Source organism: Parambassis ranga, chromosome 8, assembly GCF_900634625.1.
Source record: "Parambassis ranga chromosome 8, fParRan2.1, whole genome shotgun sequence".
Lineage (NCBI taxonomy): Eukaryota > Metazoa > Chordata > Actinopteri > Ambassidae > Parambassis > Parambassis ranga.
Window position 1 is genome coordinate 3777100 of NC_041029.1, and position 15897 is coordinate 3792996.

The 15897-nt window shown below is 45.1% G+C and overlaps 3 protein-coding genes across 3 annotated transcripts; 1 reads left to right on the top strand and 2 right to left on the bottom strand.

Annotated features, from left to right (window-relative positions):
- The first annotated feature begins 155 nt into the window (after window positions 1-155).
- Window positions 156-2825, top strand: napsa (napsin A aspartic peptidase). The gene is made up of 9 exons (XM_028411450.1): window positions 156-316; window positions 502-655; window positions 901-1024; window positions 1221-1339; window positions 1440-1639; window positions 1722-1844; window positions 1954-2098; window positions 2174-2272; window positions 2369-2825. Exons 1-9 carry the CDS (start codon window positions 264-266, stop codon window positions 2528-2530), a joined length of 1179 nt encoding a protein of 392 aa, XP_028267251.1. The 5' UTR covers window positions 156-263; the 3' UTR covers window positions 2531-2825.
- Window positions 2826-3734: 909 nt separating this feature from the next.
- mief1 (mitochondrial elongation factor 1) lies at window positions 3735-6217 on the bottom strand. The gene is made up of 5 exons (XM_028411449.1): window positions 6078-6217; window positions 5851-6004; window positions 5590-5770; window positions 4997-5265; window positions 3735-4917 (listed from the first exon to the last, which is right to left on the bottom strand). Exons 2-5 carry the CDS (start codon window positions 5995-5997, stop codon window positions 4060-4062), a joined length of 1455 nt encoding a protein of 484 aa, XP_028267250.1. The 5' UTR covers window positions 5998-6004; window positions 6078-6217; the 3' UTR covers window positions 3735-4059.
- Window positions 6218-8285: 2068 nt separating this feature from the next.
- Window positions 8286-15076, bottom strand: LOC114439892 (uncharacterized). The gene is made up of 4 exons (XM_028412093.1): window positions 14907-15076; window positions 13190-13641; window positions 12685-13083; window positions 8286-12267 (listed from the first exon to the last, which is right to left on the bottom strand). The coding sequence occupies exons 2-4, from the start codon at window positions 13631-13633 to the stop codon at window positions 8401-8403; spliced, it is 4710 nt and encodes a 1569-aa protein (XP_028267894.1). The 5' UTR covers window positions 13634-13641; window positions 14907-15076; the 3' UTR covers window positions 8286-8400.
- Between the last annotated feature and the right edge of the window lie 821 nt (window positions 15077-15897).

Below are 15897 nucleotides of genomic sequence, written 5' to 3' on the forward strand. Positions count from 1 at the left end.
GTGTTTGTGTGTGTGTGTGGATAGGCGGCGCGCCGCAGCTCGTGACTGTCATCTATAATGCAAAATGACGGTCACGCCCTTCAGCCAATCACAGCACCTCACTGAGGTTTGCCCGTCCAATCACAGGATTGCTCAGTGGGCAGAGCCGAGTAAATACGGACGTTGCCGAAACACTTTAACTTCTCAGTGCGCAGCAGTAGAAGCAGCGGGTTGTGCGTGTGTAAGAGAGAGTGTGTTATTCTCTGAAGTTTTAAAATACCGACATGAGGATCGTTTGTGTGGCGCTGCTGATGACGCAATGCGCCGCCATCATCAGGTAAATAATCATCAGCTGATGTGAGAGCCTCACTAGTTGTGACTGCAGGTTGTTTGACTTCAGTTTAACGTGTAATTAGACGCACGCGGTTCTCTTTATGTTAACCTATTCACGCGCAGTGGTACCAGGAAGCAGTCTGACCCACGCGCCGTGCGTGAGATTAATAGAGAATCATGTGCTTCCAGAGTTCCGCTCTATAAAAGCAGAAGTCTGCGCCGCCTGATGAGTGACAACGGGATGTCCGTGGATCAGCTGCGTGCTTTGGCGGAGACTTCAGGAGCCACAGAGCACGCCCCCTCACCCACGGCGCCCGTGGAGAGACTCACCAACTTCATGGATGTATGTCAAGAGTTTACATGTAATGACCAGAATGAAGAGGGTAAATGCAGTTTATGATGGGGTGCAGGAGCGGACCGCCTCACAGGGTCTGTGCACCCTCAGCAGCATGAATGCTGAGTAAATATTAGACTTGATAAAGCCAACATAACTCTGTGTGTCATCATGAAGGTGCAAAGAGTTGATCACGTGGTCTGAAAGTTTAATGCCTCACACACTCCTACTCTGTGACTGATTTGTGTCCTCAGGCTCAGTACTATGGAGCGATCAGCATTGGAACTCCTCCTCAGGAGTTCACTGTGCTGTTTGATACTGGCTCCTCCAACCTCTGGGTGCCATCCATCCACTGCTCCTTCTTCGACGTGGCGTGCTGTGAGTCTGTGTTTGTGTGTGCTTCATGGACACAATCGTTCCCCTGAGTTCGTGTCACCAGAAATGTTTAATGATGCAGATCTATCGAGGCCCAGACACACCAAAAAATGCTGCCTGTGGCCCCGCGCTTTTGCTTAAATCTGGTTCTAAAAGATACCTGTAGGTGTTGGTTTTAGCTGACAGCATCTCTCCTCAGGGGTCCATCATCGCTACAACTCAAAGAAATCGAGCACCTATGTGAAGAATGGCACAGAGTTTTCTATCTCGTACGGCAGAGGCAGTTTGTCCGGCTTCATCAGTGGAGACACGGTTTCTGTGAGTACACGTCCCTTCACTCTGTGACTCTCAGCTTTGTTTCACCGAATTCCTGCGAGCAGCACCACTCCTATCAGCTCATCACGTTATCTCCTGGCAGATTGCCGGCCTGTCTGTGCCTGGACAGCAGTTTGGCGAGGCAGTCAAGCAGCCTGGCATCACGTTTGCAGTGGCACGGTTTGATGGTGTGATGGGTATGGCATACCCATCCATATCAGTGGCAAAGGTCACCCCAGTGTTTGACACAGCTATGGCTGCCAAGCTGCTGCCTCAGAATATCTTCTCTTTCTACATCAGCAGGTGAGAAGCAGAGGCAAGAATCTACTGTTTAAACTCATCCCTGCTTTTACAGAGAGTGTGTGTGTGTCTGTCTGATCCTCAGAGACCCAAAAGCACCAGTCGGAGGAGAGCTAGTGCTGGGCGGGACTGACCCACAGTACTACTCTGGAGACCTGCACTATGTGAATGTGACTCGAAAGGCCTACTGGCAGGTTGAGATGAGTGGGTGAGGAAGTTGCTCGTTAGCATTTGTGGTTTCAGAGAAAATGTACAAAGCACAATTCACTTCATGATTCACTACTAATATTAGGCCCTGGCTCCCTTCTGACCTGCAGAGTCACAGTTGGTAACCAGCTGACTCTCTGTAAATCCGGCTGCCAGGCAATTGTTGACACGGGAACATCGCTGATCGTGGGTCCTGTGGAGGAAATCCGAGCCCTGCAGAAAGCCATTGGTGCTCTGCCCCTGCTCATGGGAGAGGTGAAGACGAAACTCTTTAGAGACGCAGTTTGTTTGGGTTGAGATGATTTCAGTGCGTTTTCTTCTCTCCCTCAGTACCTGATTGACTGTAAGAAGATTCCGTCCCTCCCCATCATCTCCTTGAATATCGGAGGGAAGATGTTTAACTTGACTGGGGAGGATTATGTCATGAAGGTTGTTATCTGTTGAGCCAGAATAATTCAACAATGATGTCTAAACACACACACTGAGGATCACTGACGACTGCTGTGTGCCTGCTTTCTTGTTCAGGAGACACAATTGGGCATGTCGATCTGTCTGTCGGGCTTCATGGGTTTGGATATCCCGCCTCCTGCAGGACCGCTGTGGATCCTGGGAGATGTCTTTATTGGGAAGTATTACACTGTGTTTGACAGGAATGCTGACCGTGTGGGCTTTGCTCCAGCCAAGTAGACTAAAGCCCGTCTCATTTCCTCTTATGTCGTGATTAATTTGCACCAGCTTAAGTTTGATTTTACATCATTGCTACTTATACAACGGAGAAGTTTAGGAGCAATTGTTTTTTTTTTTTCTCTGAACAAATGACTGCACTGAATTTCTTTTGGTTTATAAGCTTTAACATTTCTTGGTCAGGACTGAGCTATTACTATGTTATTATCTAGAAACATTATAAGCATCAGTCGCTTTTTTCAGGATGGATTTTATATTAAGTCTAAATAAAATAAACTTGAAAGGTTTTGTAAATACACACATGAATGGAATGCAGAATTATTTTCACATTTAATGACGTAAACGATGTGCTGCTAAAAAAAAAAAACACAGCATGCATCAAAGCACGTGGTTAATATGTACTCCACAGAGGTAGTGGTCTGCTCTGGGTTTACATCACACATGTGGCACAGCGAACATCACACTGTTTTTGCAAGGGAACACAGTATGAACAGATACAGTTTACATCAGTATGTCCAAAACAACAGATTATGGGACCTCCTCAGTGCAAATAAATATGTAGCTATTTTTGGTTACAAATGTTCAATAAATACAAAAATATTTGTTTTATTAACTTATGCACAAGAATCCATCCCATCCATCATGCACACTGCGAACACACAGTGGGTCAGATTAGTCTACGGTTCCTTCCTAAGGCTACAACAGACGGCAGAATTCTCTGACATCACACACACTCCATGCTCACTGTGAGCGCAAGTGATCAACAGACAAACATGTGACATAATGGAGGACCTATTCGATAGCACCTGACATCTATGAATACACAGGCAGAGCTCACAACAGCAGCCGTCTGACCACAGTCTACCTGACGGTGCTGTACAGGTGCATCACCTGTACGTTCCACAGACGCTCATACGGCTGACTCCGCTCATCTGTGTGTGACTAAATTAGAGAGGATCAAAAACAAACCACAGCACAGACTTCTGACAATTAAAAATGAGGTAATTAGACACATCAGCTCGTCTGCTCTGTTGATCACATGTTTCACTGCTTTCATATCTGGTCATATCTTCACACACGGGATAAACAGTGACACATTTTCTTTGATTTTTACATAGAGAGACTATATAGAAATGCCTCCTGTGTGAACACGTTAAAGTACATGCCTTTTGTTTCAGTCGCAGCAATGATGAAAGACGCGGCCATCTCTGAACTGAAGAATCCTTATTAGCAGTTTATTTACATCTGAGTTGGCATACACAATCAACATTACACTGTAACACCTAATGCGTGGGCCCGCCTCAGCACCATAACTACGGTAACCCTTCAGGAGGCGTTTTCACATGAATGAACCTTGCAGGTTTTGGTCTGTTCAGTGTGTAACAGGTTCATTAATAGGATACACTGTTTGAGATTAAATAACATCAGAAACACTCACTGCCAAGTGAGTTACACATTAAGAGTCCGGACAGAGTGTGATGAACGCTTCTACGTGCACATGTTTACTGCAGGAGCCTCATTGTGGCACCACGTTACATAGAAGACATCGTGTGGTCCGTCAGCGACTGTGCTGCAGCAGTTCTCAGCAGACCCTCGGGATCTGACAGGGCGCAGTACAGAGTGTAACCCAGCTCATCCACCTCCTGTTCAGTCAGCTCACAAAATAAATTTACTTTAGGGCTGAGGGCACATGGCAGCCTGCCAGCCTCCAGGTGTCCCACCAGAGTGCGCAGCAGTTGTAGGAAGCGGTCAGCCAGAGCCTCCTGGGTCCAGTCACCTTCCTTCTCGCTCAGCAGCAGGATTGAGTTGGTCAGCTGGCTGGCATTCAGCCGGTTAAGGGCAGGGTTGAGCTTGCATACAGCCTTTGCTACCTTAAGACAAGTGCAGCGGCAGCCTCCATCCTCCTGATCTAGCGCTCTTAGCTTTGCCGTTTCAGCCACGCGGAAGCTTTGTCGCCACAAGTTCTCGTGGCGCTCTGCAGCAAGCCGGTGTGGTTTAGCAATCAGAGAGGTTCCGTCCTCCATTACAAGCAGAGGTAGGAAGTCTACATACAGCTTCCGGTTTGTCTCATACTGGACCTCTAAAGTCAGGGTCTCTGAGGGAACTACTGGACGGATGACATAGTCAAGGACGCTCCCTATGGCTGGCCAGTTGATGGTTCCTGCCACGAGCCTTTCGAAGACCTCAAGCACAGATTTTGGGGAGAGGTACCCTCCAACCATGCAGCGGTCCCAGTAACTGCTGTTCCGTGGGAAATATTCCAAATTCTCCCTGCGGACCAGCCAAAACCCTGGAACATTCATTATGGTGTCCTCACCGGGGACAGAAGACCACAGATTCTTCTCCAAGACCAGAGGCACCATCAGCTGCGCGTGGTCAGCGGTCACCACCTGGACGTTGAAACATCAGCCAGTTACGAAAATGTTACCATGAAGACAACAAACCCAAAAACAGTGTGAACATTCTGACCTGAAGATCATCATACAGACTGCCACTCAGGTACATCTCTCTGAGTGGCATGTCAGGCAGTTTGGCATGAAGAAACACTCGGAGCTCGGCACAGATATCCAGTGCTGCCCTTCTTGCCATGGCCTGCTCCTCTGTGGGGATGTTGACACTGGTCTGGTAAAACTCCCACAGATATTCCTGCAGAGAGAGGCGGGCCCGGGCTCGCAGCAGGTCTGACTGAGCAGATCCTCCTCCCACTGCAGCACGACCAACCGCCCGCCGTAGACAGTCTGACGACATGCAATACACATAAAAGTTAAAGATTCAACATATATACATAACACAGACACAGGGGAGAACACTGCAGAGGATCAAGAAGCGCGGATGTGCCGAATGGACAAACTATGTGTACAAAAGCTAAACCACAGAACTGAGCTACAGCATAACACAGCAGCTGTCTAACTGTAGCACCACAAAGAGCACACCCACTGTATAAGAAGAGCAAGAATCCACCCAGAAGGCCGTCTGTCAGACAGAAACAGAGACAGCTGACTGAAGGAGTGGCCATCACCACTACTTCATGATAACACACTAAACTCTTTTCGTATTCTCACCATGCTCAAAAGCACGTGAAGACGTGGGCAGAGACTGGAGAGACCTGCTGACTGTGGACTTCATTTCATGGTTCAGGACCCGCGGTGACGAGCCCATCCAGGTGGGCTCCTCCCAGCTCCTCTTTCCACTCGGCTCCAGCTTGGTGGGGCTGCTAGGAGCACTAATGGCACGATCATACATCTGTGAAGAGACACGAGTGAGTCTCAGGATACATGTATAGGATAGGGTGTGTGTGTGTGTTGACATGTCATCATACTGACTCTTTTGACTGCTAGAGTTGCGATGCCAAGCATGGCGGCCCCTCCCACTCCCAGTACAAGCTTTGCATTAGACAGCATGAAGTCAATAGCGGTTCCTATCCCATTGTCGTCCTTCTTCCCTTTCCCGTCTCCATTGACACCCGCCATGCTGTCCCTGACAAAGACAGAGATGCTGATGGTACAGAACCTGTTGTCACTGCTGAAAGTATTTTTATACGCAGCCCTACCTGGGAGATAAACCTCCAGATGACCTTTGAACCTCCTCTGTGACCTCTGTCTCCTACATAAGCCCACCCAGTCTGCTGCTGAGGAAGAACTGTCCCCTCTTCAGTGCGTCCTCCTTGTCCTGAGGTACCGTCAGGCTCTGGCAGCGGCGAAACTCGCGAGCCACAGCCCGCCGATAGAAATTCCGGTCGGTGTACTGAAGGTGGCGGCCTGCGCGGAGCAGCGCCCTGTAGAGCTCCAGCACAGCACTGCGAGACCAGCTGCCCATCAGGGATGGCACATGTAGACGGGGGTCACCCTGACACCTGGGAGGACAGCACCGTGGGGAGAGAGGCAGAAGTATTCATCAGTCTGGATCAGTGAATCAGGCATACAGAGAACACTACAGAGGCTTTCACATGGTGAACACACTCTGCTTTGAATATTCTGCGTTGAATACAGTGTGCGGATTTACACACCGTTACCACACCTGCCTGCCATGTGCAGCCCTGTGGCGTTAGCCAGCAGCTAACATCGTGACCCAAGCAGTACTTTATTTGGCAGAAAAGATGTGTGCAGTGTTATCTGTGAGCGGCTTTCGTCTTTGTAAAATGGCTGGCTCCACGCAGAGTCAGATCTCTGACTAGCTTGTAAGCTAACAGGCTAACTAGCCTTGAGGTGACGACTTTCCTGTTAACCAGCTTTGTGGTCCACACACACTCACCCACGACACACTGTTAAACACAAGCTCACTCAACCCACAGAAAAGACACGAGGAGACCTACGTGAGCGAAATCACAGAAGTTCAGACGGAGAAATCCGCTGGAGAGGGTCAGAGTCCATCAACCGGAAGCTAATAACTTGCGTCACTAACCACATCCGGGTCAGAGCCGACATTTCCGCGTTACAACGAAAATAATACGGAGCCCCTCAAATAACTAATAAATAAATAAATAATAAATAATGTCCAAAATGCAAACTAGCCCACTTTAAAATTATGAACAATATTTATCCTTTAAACAAATGATTGGTGATTATAATTGTACGAATTTAGAAACGACAGCACCTACTTTATGAACATAAGACCCATGGCTTGCTCTTAAGAATGAACTTTCTTTATTAAAAACAAAAGTCTGAAACAAATAGAAAAACCCAATGCAATTAAGTTATACACATTTATAGAAGAAATTAATCTGAATCTAACACTTATCTGAGATTGGATATTTCAAGTCGTTTCCACAAATCATGACCTGGATGACTGAGAATCTTCATCAACATGTCTTCAAGTTTAATAATTATAATAGTTTTAATAATATGAAGAAACTGGATTTCCTGGAAAGCATTTTGCATTCGCTTGAGTGAAACTAGAAAAATCTGTTTTTATGAGAAAAACATTTGTTTCGTTTATATGAGAACAAATAGGCTTTGTTTTTACGTCTCTGAGTCACCACATAGCCAGCCTTACTTTCTTCTTATATTTATGCAGCATGCCGAATTGGTTTAATTAACCCTGTGTGTTGCTGTGTTTTCTTAGAATATCAGTCTTTCAAGTCACAGGCTTCAGTGATCACCAGTGTTATTCCTCTCCATGGACGGTCTTTTCCTGAGGACACAGTATCAAAATGGACTATTTCTAAGAAGGATGGTGTAGCCCTTTTCACTCTGCACATATGAATTACATATAAACTCATCACCAACCACCACAATATTTTTTATTTTTATTTTTATTATGTCATACATATTCTATTTATCGACCACAAACTTTAAGAGGGGTAACATTAAACGTATTAACTGAACCATTGTTGCACTTTATAAAAACAACAAGTTAATCTTTACATTAAAAAACATTTGAACCAACTGTGAAACTGTCACCAGTGATTAAATGCAGGAAATGAGTGACAGTGTTTTAATTGCATCTGAAACTCTGTGAGGAACATCGTCTTAAACAATAACCCATACAGCTTTAACAACAGTACACACACAGACAATGAAAGACAAACGTATTGAAGAAGAAGAATTTGGTTCAATAACAGCTTTTAAAGAAGAAATATTTTTACTTACTGCTTATAAATGTACGCTGTACATAATTCTGTAGGTCTTTGACAGAGAACTGAAGAAATGTCATCACTTTTTAAAGAAAACCGACTTTCTTGAAACATGAACATATTTAAATTTATTTATCAACATTTCCAAATAATCCAGTGTTGCAGTTTTAAAAATCTGTAGGTTGATATAGTCTAGATTAAAAATAAAGAAAAAAATGGTTTCAAATTAGGGATTATATTTTAATACACTTTGACAAATGTTTTGTATGCAATGACCTGAGTATTCCTGAAGAACCTGTGCTCAGGGCATGTACTTCATTCCTTTCATTCTCGGTATGATATGTATATCTCTGATGTCATCATGACGAAGCAGCCAACACAAGTAGCGCTCCGTCCCCATGCCCCACCCGCTGGTGAGAAGTGGTTTCACTTGACGCATGTTAATGTACCACTTGTAGGACTGCTCTGGCACTCCATGGTGCCTGAGGGCCTCTTGTACCACTTCAGGGGTGGAGTGACGTTCACCAAGGCCCACTGTCTCACCCAGCCCCAGTAAAAGGTCAGCAGCTTTGGCTTTGTGCAGCCCGGTGCCCTCCACATATGCCTGGTAGAATGGAACACCCAGATGGTCCATTTCAGTCAGCCAAACAGCGCCACCATATTTTTCTATCAAAACTCGTTCTCCTTTGCGAGTTAACTTTCTACCAAAATGCGGCTGGCCGTCCTGTACCCACTCTAAGCAGTCAGCAGAGGGCATCATGGGAATGGCCTGGTCTAGACTGACTCTTGGCAGTGCAGATTTTCCTTCCAGTGTACTCAGCAAAGCTGTGACATGTGTAAGAGTCCCAGCAGTGTTCAGGATGATATCTGAGTGCTTCTTCAACATGGACTTGGTGAGGTGAACCAGGTATCCCTCTGCAATAGAGATTGCACTGTCCATGCTACCTAACAGTTCACACTCCACGTGGTAAAACTGGTTCAAATGTGTAGCATCAGGATCTTCTCCTCTGAAGCTAGGAGATATGTAGTATGTCCCTGGCAGGTTCTCCTGAAAGCGAAGGAAGTACTCAAGTACAAATTGCATTGAGTCAGCCAGATACACATCCTGGCCTAGTAGGTTAACAGAGACTGGCTCTGAGTCAGACCCCAGGCCCATTGGTGAGGAAATGGTGTCTGTGGTGAGGGGAGTCAGAGCGTAGGCGTACTGGCAGCAATTGTGGAAAAATTCCACTGTGCTGTGGAACAGAGAGTTCTGAATCTGGAACAGGTTGCGATACCACTGGCTCTCAATGGCAAGCCTAGAGTGAGAAAGAGGGTCTTTCCATGAGTGTGGGGGCCTGCACTGGGTGATTTCTGAGTAGATGTTTTTGAGGATTTCAGAGTCAGCAGGTGGGCCATCCAGAGAGGACACATATCCAGGGTAGCTTTGGAAGCATTCTGACGGGGGGACATCAGGTTTAGTGCCATCTGGTGAAGGTAACAAAGGGATCAGCTTGGCATGGGCGTAGTCGATCTCAAAGCCCTCAAAGATCAGTCCCACACCATCAGCCTTTAATCCCTTTTCCAGCAGCTGGGCAACTTTATAAGTGACTAATATCAGTGCTTTGTAGTCAGGTTCATCAAGTCTGAAGATGTCACTGGTGAGGGGTTTACGTGGCACCACAACAGTTAGTCCAGGACTGTTCGGGTATGGTGTCAGAAAGGCAACATGCTCACTGTCTTCCCACACTCTCCATTGTTGCTGCTCTCCCCGTACAATGCGACTGAACAGGCTATCATTGGAAGGGTCACCAAAAAAGTCAAAAGAAAAAGGTGCGTTTGGTGTTGGTAGGGCATTTTTAATCCTGGCCTGAACCTGGGTCAGAGCATCATCATCCCAGCGTGGGCCACTTTTTGAGGTGCAGTAACCAGGACAGTAAGCATTAAATTCCTCATCACCAGCAAGATGGGGCTGCCATTTTGGTTCTAATCCATGAAGTGGGAGCAGTCTGATTTGTGCTGGTTGCTCAGGGGTTGGACTGAAAACCATGGCACACCGCTGTACTCCTAGTCGCTGACATAGCAAGTTTGACACAACTTTTGCTCCTTGTAGCATTGCAACAAAATCAGTTACAGGTAAGTTGAAGATGCTACTTGCCCCACTCAAAGTTCTTCTTGTCAGAATGGTTGACCCAGGGGTCCAGGGGTTTGGATTCAGGTATGCAACCAGCTCTTCTGTTTCCCAGATCACATCAGAGAAGTTCTTCATGGGCCTGAGGACCTCCACACGTGAAATGCCACTTATCATTGAGGCCACAAACATCACACCAGCATTTGTTTCAATGACTGCATCACCTTTAGAGTCCACAGCAATGACTCCTGCACAGGTCCCATTCAGGCTTTCATCCATCACTTCTCTACATGCTTGTCTAAGTTTATAACCTTTGTGATGGTATAGGCTGGCTATTTTCTGTGCGACTGTGTTCCTCAGAAACACATCTCCATCTCCAGAGCAGGTAATAGCTAACTTTTTGTCAGCATATATTCCTGCCCCTACTACTGCTGTGTCCCCCACTCGCCCTCTCAGCTTTCCTACCAATCCACCTGTAGATGAAGCAGCAGCCAAACCATTCCAGCAATCCAAGGCCACAGCGCCTACTGTCTGAGGATGGTTGTTTTTTGAGGCATTTCCACCACTGAGTTTTGCGTATAACTCTCTCTGACGTATGTCAGTGTGGAAGTACTCTGGCCCAACGGGCTTCTCCTTCTCCTCCAACTCTTGCAGAAACTCTTCGGCTCCATCTCCCACAATCAGTGAATGTGAACTGTTCTCCATGACACATCTAGCTGCCCTTATTGGGTTCTTTACACTTTGCACACAAGCAACCGATCCTGACATCGATGTACTGCCATCTACAATGGTTGCTTCCATTTCATTTTTTCCATCTTTGTTGAATACTGAGCCTTTACCAGCGTTGAAGAGGAAGCAGTCCTCCAAGGCTTCCACAGACCGCTGAACTGCATCCAGACTTTTGCCACCTTGTTGAAGCACTTGAGACCCAAGAGTTAAGGCTGTTTGTAGAGCAAACTCAATGATTTCAACTACTTGGGTGTTCAGCATTACCTCCTCTCCAGCACCACCATGAATCACCAGAGTGTAGTCTAGGCTTTTGTCTGGTAGGCCTGAGCAGTGAATGTTCTCTCCATTCATTTTCACGTTTTTTTGAAGTAGACACTCCAGAGCTCCCATCTGACTTGCAATGGCATATCTAACAGCTAAAAGCATTACTAACTTCAAGTTCCTCTTGAGGTTTTCTTGAAGCTTCTCTAGTGTCAGAGCAAAGCTCCCTTTCCCATTTAGCACAATGCGCACCTTGTCTCTCTTTCCAAGATAAGTTACAGCCAGCTGGTCTTGGGCATACACATTCCCTACTCCACATTCAACACCCTCCATCAGATCTGAACCTGTGAGGTACACAGAAGGACATCCAAAGGGGTCAAGAAACCTCTTCATTGGGTTGTCAGGTGGCAAAGATCTACGGAGGGCAGCCAGGTGGGGCCCTACTCCATGACCATTTTTGGTGTTTTTGATGAGACTCTTATGCTCCAAAAATGCAACATGGAACAATTGTAGTAGGTCAGCAGTGTATGCGACTGTGTTATCCAGACACATATGGGATTCCAGGGCTCCTACTAATTTACGAGAATGCATGGTCAGAGAGTATGTAGGATCACAGCGACCATGTTTGAAGTGACGCATATGAGTAGGAGTGACCAGTATGTAATTGGCAGCAGTTTGCCCGATGGTCTGCCTCAGAGAAAGCTGCAAGGAGAAGTTTATCCAAGCATCATACAGGCCCCTCTGGCCTCTGAGAGTTGAAAAGACATCTGGATAGGATGACACATCAAAAGTGAGGACTGGATGATTTGCTTTTAAGTCAGGGTTTGGAATGAGGGGACTTACACCATCCAAGGGGAATGTAAGGGGACAGGGGCACACAGAATTTACATTATTCAATGTGACACTCATATTTTCAGCAGTTTCAACAGTTTGGACTAAATTAAAGTCAGCAGCCTCAGATAAATGGTACACACGTTCAGTCACAAGTCCAGCCACCATGCCATCCACAGCACTGTGTTCAAACAGCATCCCAGCTGTGCCATCTTTGAACACCACCAGATTCATCACCTGCCAAAACACAGACAAACTGAAAATCAGTGAGAGCACCTCAAACACTACTTAAGAGTTCAAGCAAAATCTCTGATCTGTTGATCCTCATTTTCTTCAAATTCATATTGCTCCTCAAATTCAATGAGCTAAACTTAGCACTGAGATTACAGCAGATTTTGTTTTTTTGGAACAACGGCCCTCATGCAGCAACATTCTCTTAATTCTCTTAAATAAGAAAACATTGGTGAAACCCACAAGTATAAACAGGGTATAAACTAAACAAGACAAAATGTAGGATAAGAACAAAAATAAGAGAAAATCTGTTCTTTTATTGTTTATTGCATGAGGCCCAATGATTGCACAGTAACTGACAGTATTTACCCTCATGCAATGATATATGTGATTTGTCTGATAAAACTGATCTTCTGTCTGTACCTTGTCATAGTATCTCAGAAATGGATGGCCTCCTCCTCCCAGCCTCACTGCATTGAGGACATCAGCCAGGTCAGACGGCGAGTTGCAGTCTTCCAGACAAAGTGTCAGCACTGCACTCTCCATCATCCTCAGCGACGCCTCTGCTGCTCCTCCCTGTTTGAGGATCTTTTCCCTGATGGCGGCCCAGGTTTTTCGCTCCAGAGCTGAGAGACTACAGATGCCTGATGGATCATCCTGTTTCCCTGCTGCGGGCTGAGCTATCACCTGAGCTAGCTGGTTGTAGATGTCAATAAATGATACTGCAGAAACTGGACCACCAGTGCTGGGATGCCTTAGAATGTCAACAGGAAACACGCCACCAACACAGGTAATGATGGCATGTAGGCTGTCTGGGTACACCTGGAAATAAGATGTGACCAACGTCATTAATGAATGAGATAAAATAAGAAGCTTGTGGTTAATCATTTGTCATTTTCCACCAATTTTAAACAGTCAGTGATCGCACCTTAATTTCGTCTTGAGTCATCCCAGGGATGCGGCTGGCAGCAAACACTTCAGACTGCTGTGTGTGCTCCATGGGAACATCACCCTCCAGTAAGAGGGGCTCGCTGTATAGCTTTGCTGCTGCCCAAAGCAGAGCAGCTGCCCTCCCCAGCTGAGAACATGTCTTGGCTTTAGATGGAAGAAGGACTACAGGCAGGGCTGTGGAGGTGGGGAGGGGGTCAGCACAGGACAGCAGACCTCTCTTGAACTGCTTTGTCACCCAGTTCTCTTGGCCGGCAGCACTGACTGCTAATTTCTGCTGGGCCTCCTCAAGGAGCTCCCTCTGCTCATCAAGCGTGTTTTTAAACTCAGAGTAGAGATCAGGACTCAAAGTGAGTTGCAGAACACGGCTGACTTCTGTCAAAGTGACAGCCAGCTCTGGAACTGGGTAGTCAAGAAGGGTCATCGTGGAGGCTTAACAGAGAAAAAAAAGTGTCAGATGAGGGGAACTTTGTGGTCATCCATATGAAGAATTGAAACAACTCATTTTCTATATATACTCAGAGGGCACATATAATCAGACTTAAGCAGGGGCCACTGACACACAAGCAATAACAAACTAGCATGACTTATTGTGACTGTGTAAAGGACAAGCATAGTCTGTATGTAAAGCTTTTTTGATGTTGACCCTTGTGGCCCTGCACAATTCCTCTAGCTCCATTTTAAGGTTGATTTTTTTTATGAAATGTAAGAAATGACTTTGTTTTCCTGGAAGAATCTGTGATCGTCTGACTTTATTATTTGTGTGCTCATTAAAAAATGCATCATACAATTGCACAATGTTGTTTGTCAGCATGTTAGCATCATTGTTTCTGCTGCTACCTGGCCCTCAGCAAAAACACAAAAGCACTGACAAACTGCCACAGCGTAATATTTTACATTACACACAGCACGTGTCTGTTCTTGTCTGTTTCCTTCACATGACATCCTACGTTTCTCACATTACAGCCAATAAGTCAATTGCCTGATTTATGTGAAGGAGCAGCAGAGTGTAACACAGGTCTCTTTGTGTGTTAATTCAGTGGACATGAATGGAATGTGTCCAAGGTTTTTTTTGTGGCTGGTTGTCATGGAAACGTCCCTCACTGTAGGACTTCTGGGAAATTAAATTTGTTGCTGATTTGTCCCATCAGTTCAAATCATCCACACAATGCACACTGTCTATGTCCAGTGTCTGCAGGGATGCTGGTCTTATGATTCCAATATATTAACCCCCCCATACTTAGACATTATTACATAAATAATAGTGTTATTACAACTCTGAGATGGTACTGTTTTAATCCATCTGTTTCCTTGTGCAGATGATCAGAGTTCAGACTTTGTCTGCCACAACAAAGGTGAATGTAAATATTTAAACCTTGTGAAAACTTTTATAAACGGACTCAAGAGTTGCAGAAATGACATCAACGGGTTAAATATAAATACAACTTTATAACAAAGGCATTTTCTCTGAAAACCGATGTCAGTGTGTATCATTAGAGAAATCATTTCAGATTTATTTTGTTCACATTTGTAAATGATTCTAGAAATGATCTAAAAAAAAAAACTAAATTTCACAGACCATCTTTTTTAATGAGCTCCTCCTCAGTATCAACATATAATAAACAAACTATTATAATCTACATCATTCCCCTCAGTGTCCACACTTGAGTTTGATTCAAAAAATAAAACACTCTTACCTCACTGTGGACGATCTGGGCAGCTGGTCGGGTGAAGAACACTCAGTGGGAGAGAAACCTGTTGGACTAAAAACACGAGTCTGTCTGTAATGAAGAAGCAGTGACTCCAATTAAGTAATTCTCTTGCTCTTCCCTCCTCTTACTGTCTCTCTTTTTGCCTTTTGTCTGTGTTTTTCTTGAACATTTATTAGTTTTATAAGACTATGGTGTCATATTGTCTCTAAGGAACAACCAACTTTAAACACAAACTTTCTCTGTGAATAATTCATGAACTATTATCTTTATTACAGGTTTATTATGGGCTGCTTTATTTCTTTTTTATATAAAAAGAAATATAGTTTTATCCTTAGAACACAACTGTGTTATAAAACTGTAATTACCTGTCAGGTGTAAACATGCCGGCTCTGGTCTGCACTGCTTGGCTCTCTAATATGGTGAACAGAACTTGGTGGCCCAGGTCTACAGATCCTGAACATGTGCTACCTGCCAGTGCCAAAGCCAGATGGGAAGAAGGGGAACACTCTCCCAGTGCATCTTTTTCAGGGCTTCAATGATTCACAGATGTTCATCACTGAGTACTGATACAGGCTCATCTGTTATAGCCAGACCAAAACTCCATGTTAACATCAATGTGAGGATTCGCAAATGATCACTACTATACGGTTGACCTTTGACCCTCCAGACACACAATGTTTGAAACCTTCCATTGGAAAATGCCTCATTAGATTCTCTGTTAGTCACAGAAACAGAAACATTCTTCTATATAAATGACTGAACCCTGACTGCTGCTCAAAGCAGTCCGGACTCCGGTCACAATCCAGGATCTAATTCAATTCAGTTTTATTTATATAGCACCTTTAACAATCAAAATCGTCTCTAGGCGATTTACAGAGACCCAGTGTGTGTGTGTGTGTGTGTGTGTGTGTGTGTGTGTTGACTTCCATAACTTTGATAAGTGACGTATTGTTGACTCTGTGTTTTTAATGCAAGT

Coding starts and splice junctions, on each gene's coding strand:
- napsa (XM_028411450.1), top strand. CDS start 264: ATGAGGATCGTTTGTGTGGCGCTGCTGATGACGCAATGCGCCGCCATC. Junction 1,025..1,220: donor CTTCTTCGACGTGGCGTGCT/GTGAGTCTGTGT, acceptor ATCTCTCCTCAG/GGGTCCATCATCGCTACAAC. Junction 2,273..2,368: donor GGGAGGATTATGTCATGAAG/GTTGTTATCTGT, acceptor TTTCTTGTTCAG/GAGACACAATTGGGCATGTC.
- mief1 (XM_028411449.1), bottom strand. CDS start 5,997: ATGGCGGGTGTCAATGGAGACGGGAAAGGGAAGAAGGACGACAATGGG. Junction 5,771..5,850: donor CAACTCTAGCAGTCAAAAGA/GTCAGTATGATG, acceptor GTCTCTTCACAG/ATGTATGATCGTGCCATTAG. Junction 4,918..4,996: donor GTCTGTATGATGATCTTCAG/GTCAGAATGTTC, acceptor TTCAACGTCCAG/GTGGTGACCGCTGACCACGC.
- LOC114439892 (XM_028412093.1), bottom strand. CDS start 13,633: ATGACCCTTCTTGACTACCCAGTTCCAGAGCTGGCTGTCACTTTGACA. Junction 13,084..13,189: donor TGACTCAAGACGAAATTAAG/GTGCGATCACTG, acceptor TCTTATTTCCAG/GTGTACCCAGACAGCCTACA. Junction 12,268..12,684: donor TTCTGAGATACTATGACAAG/GTACAGACAGAA, acceptor GTGTTTTGGCAG/GTGATGAATCTGGTGGTGTT.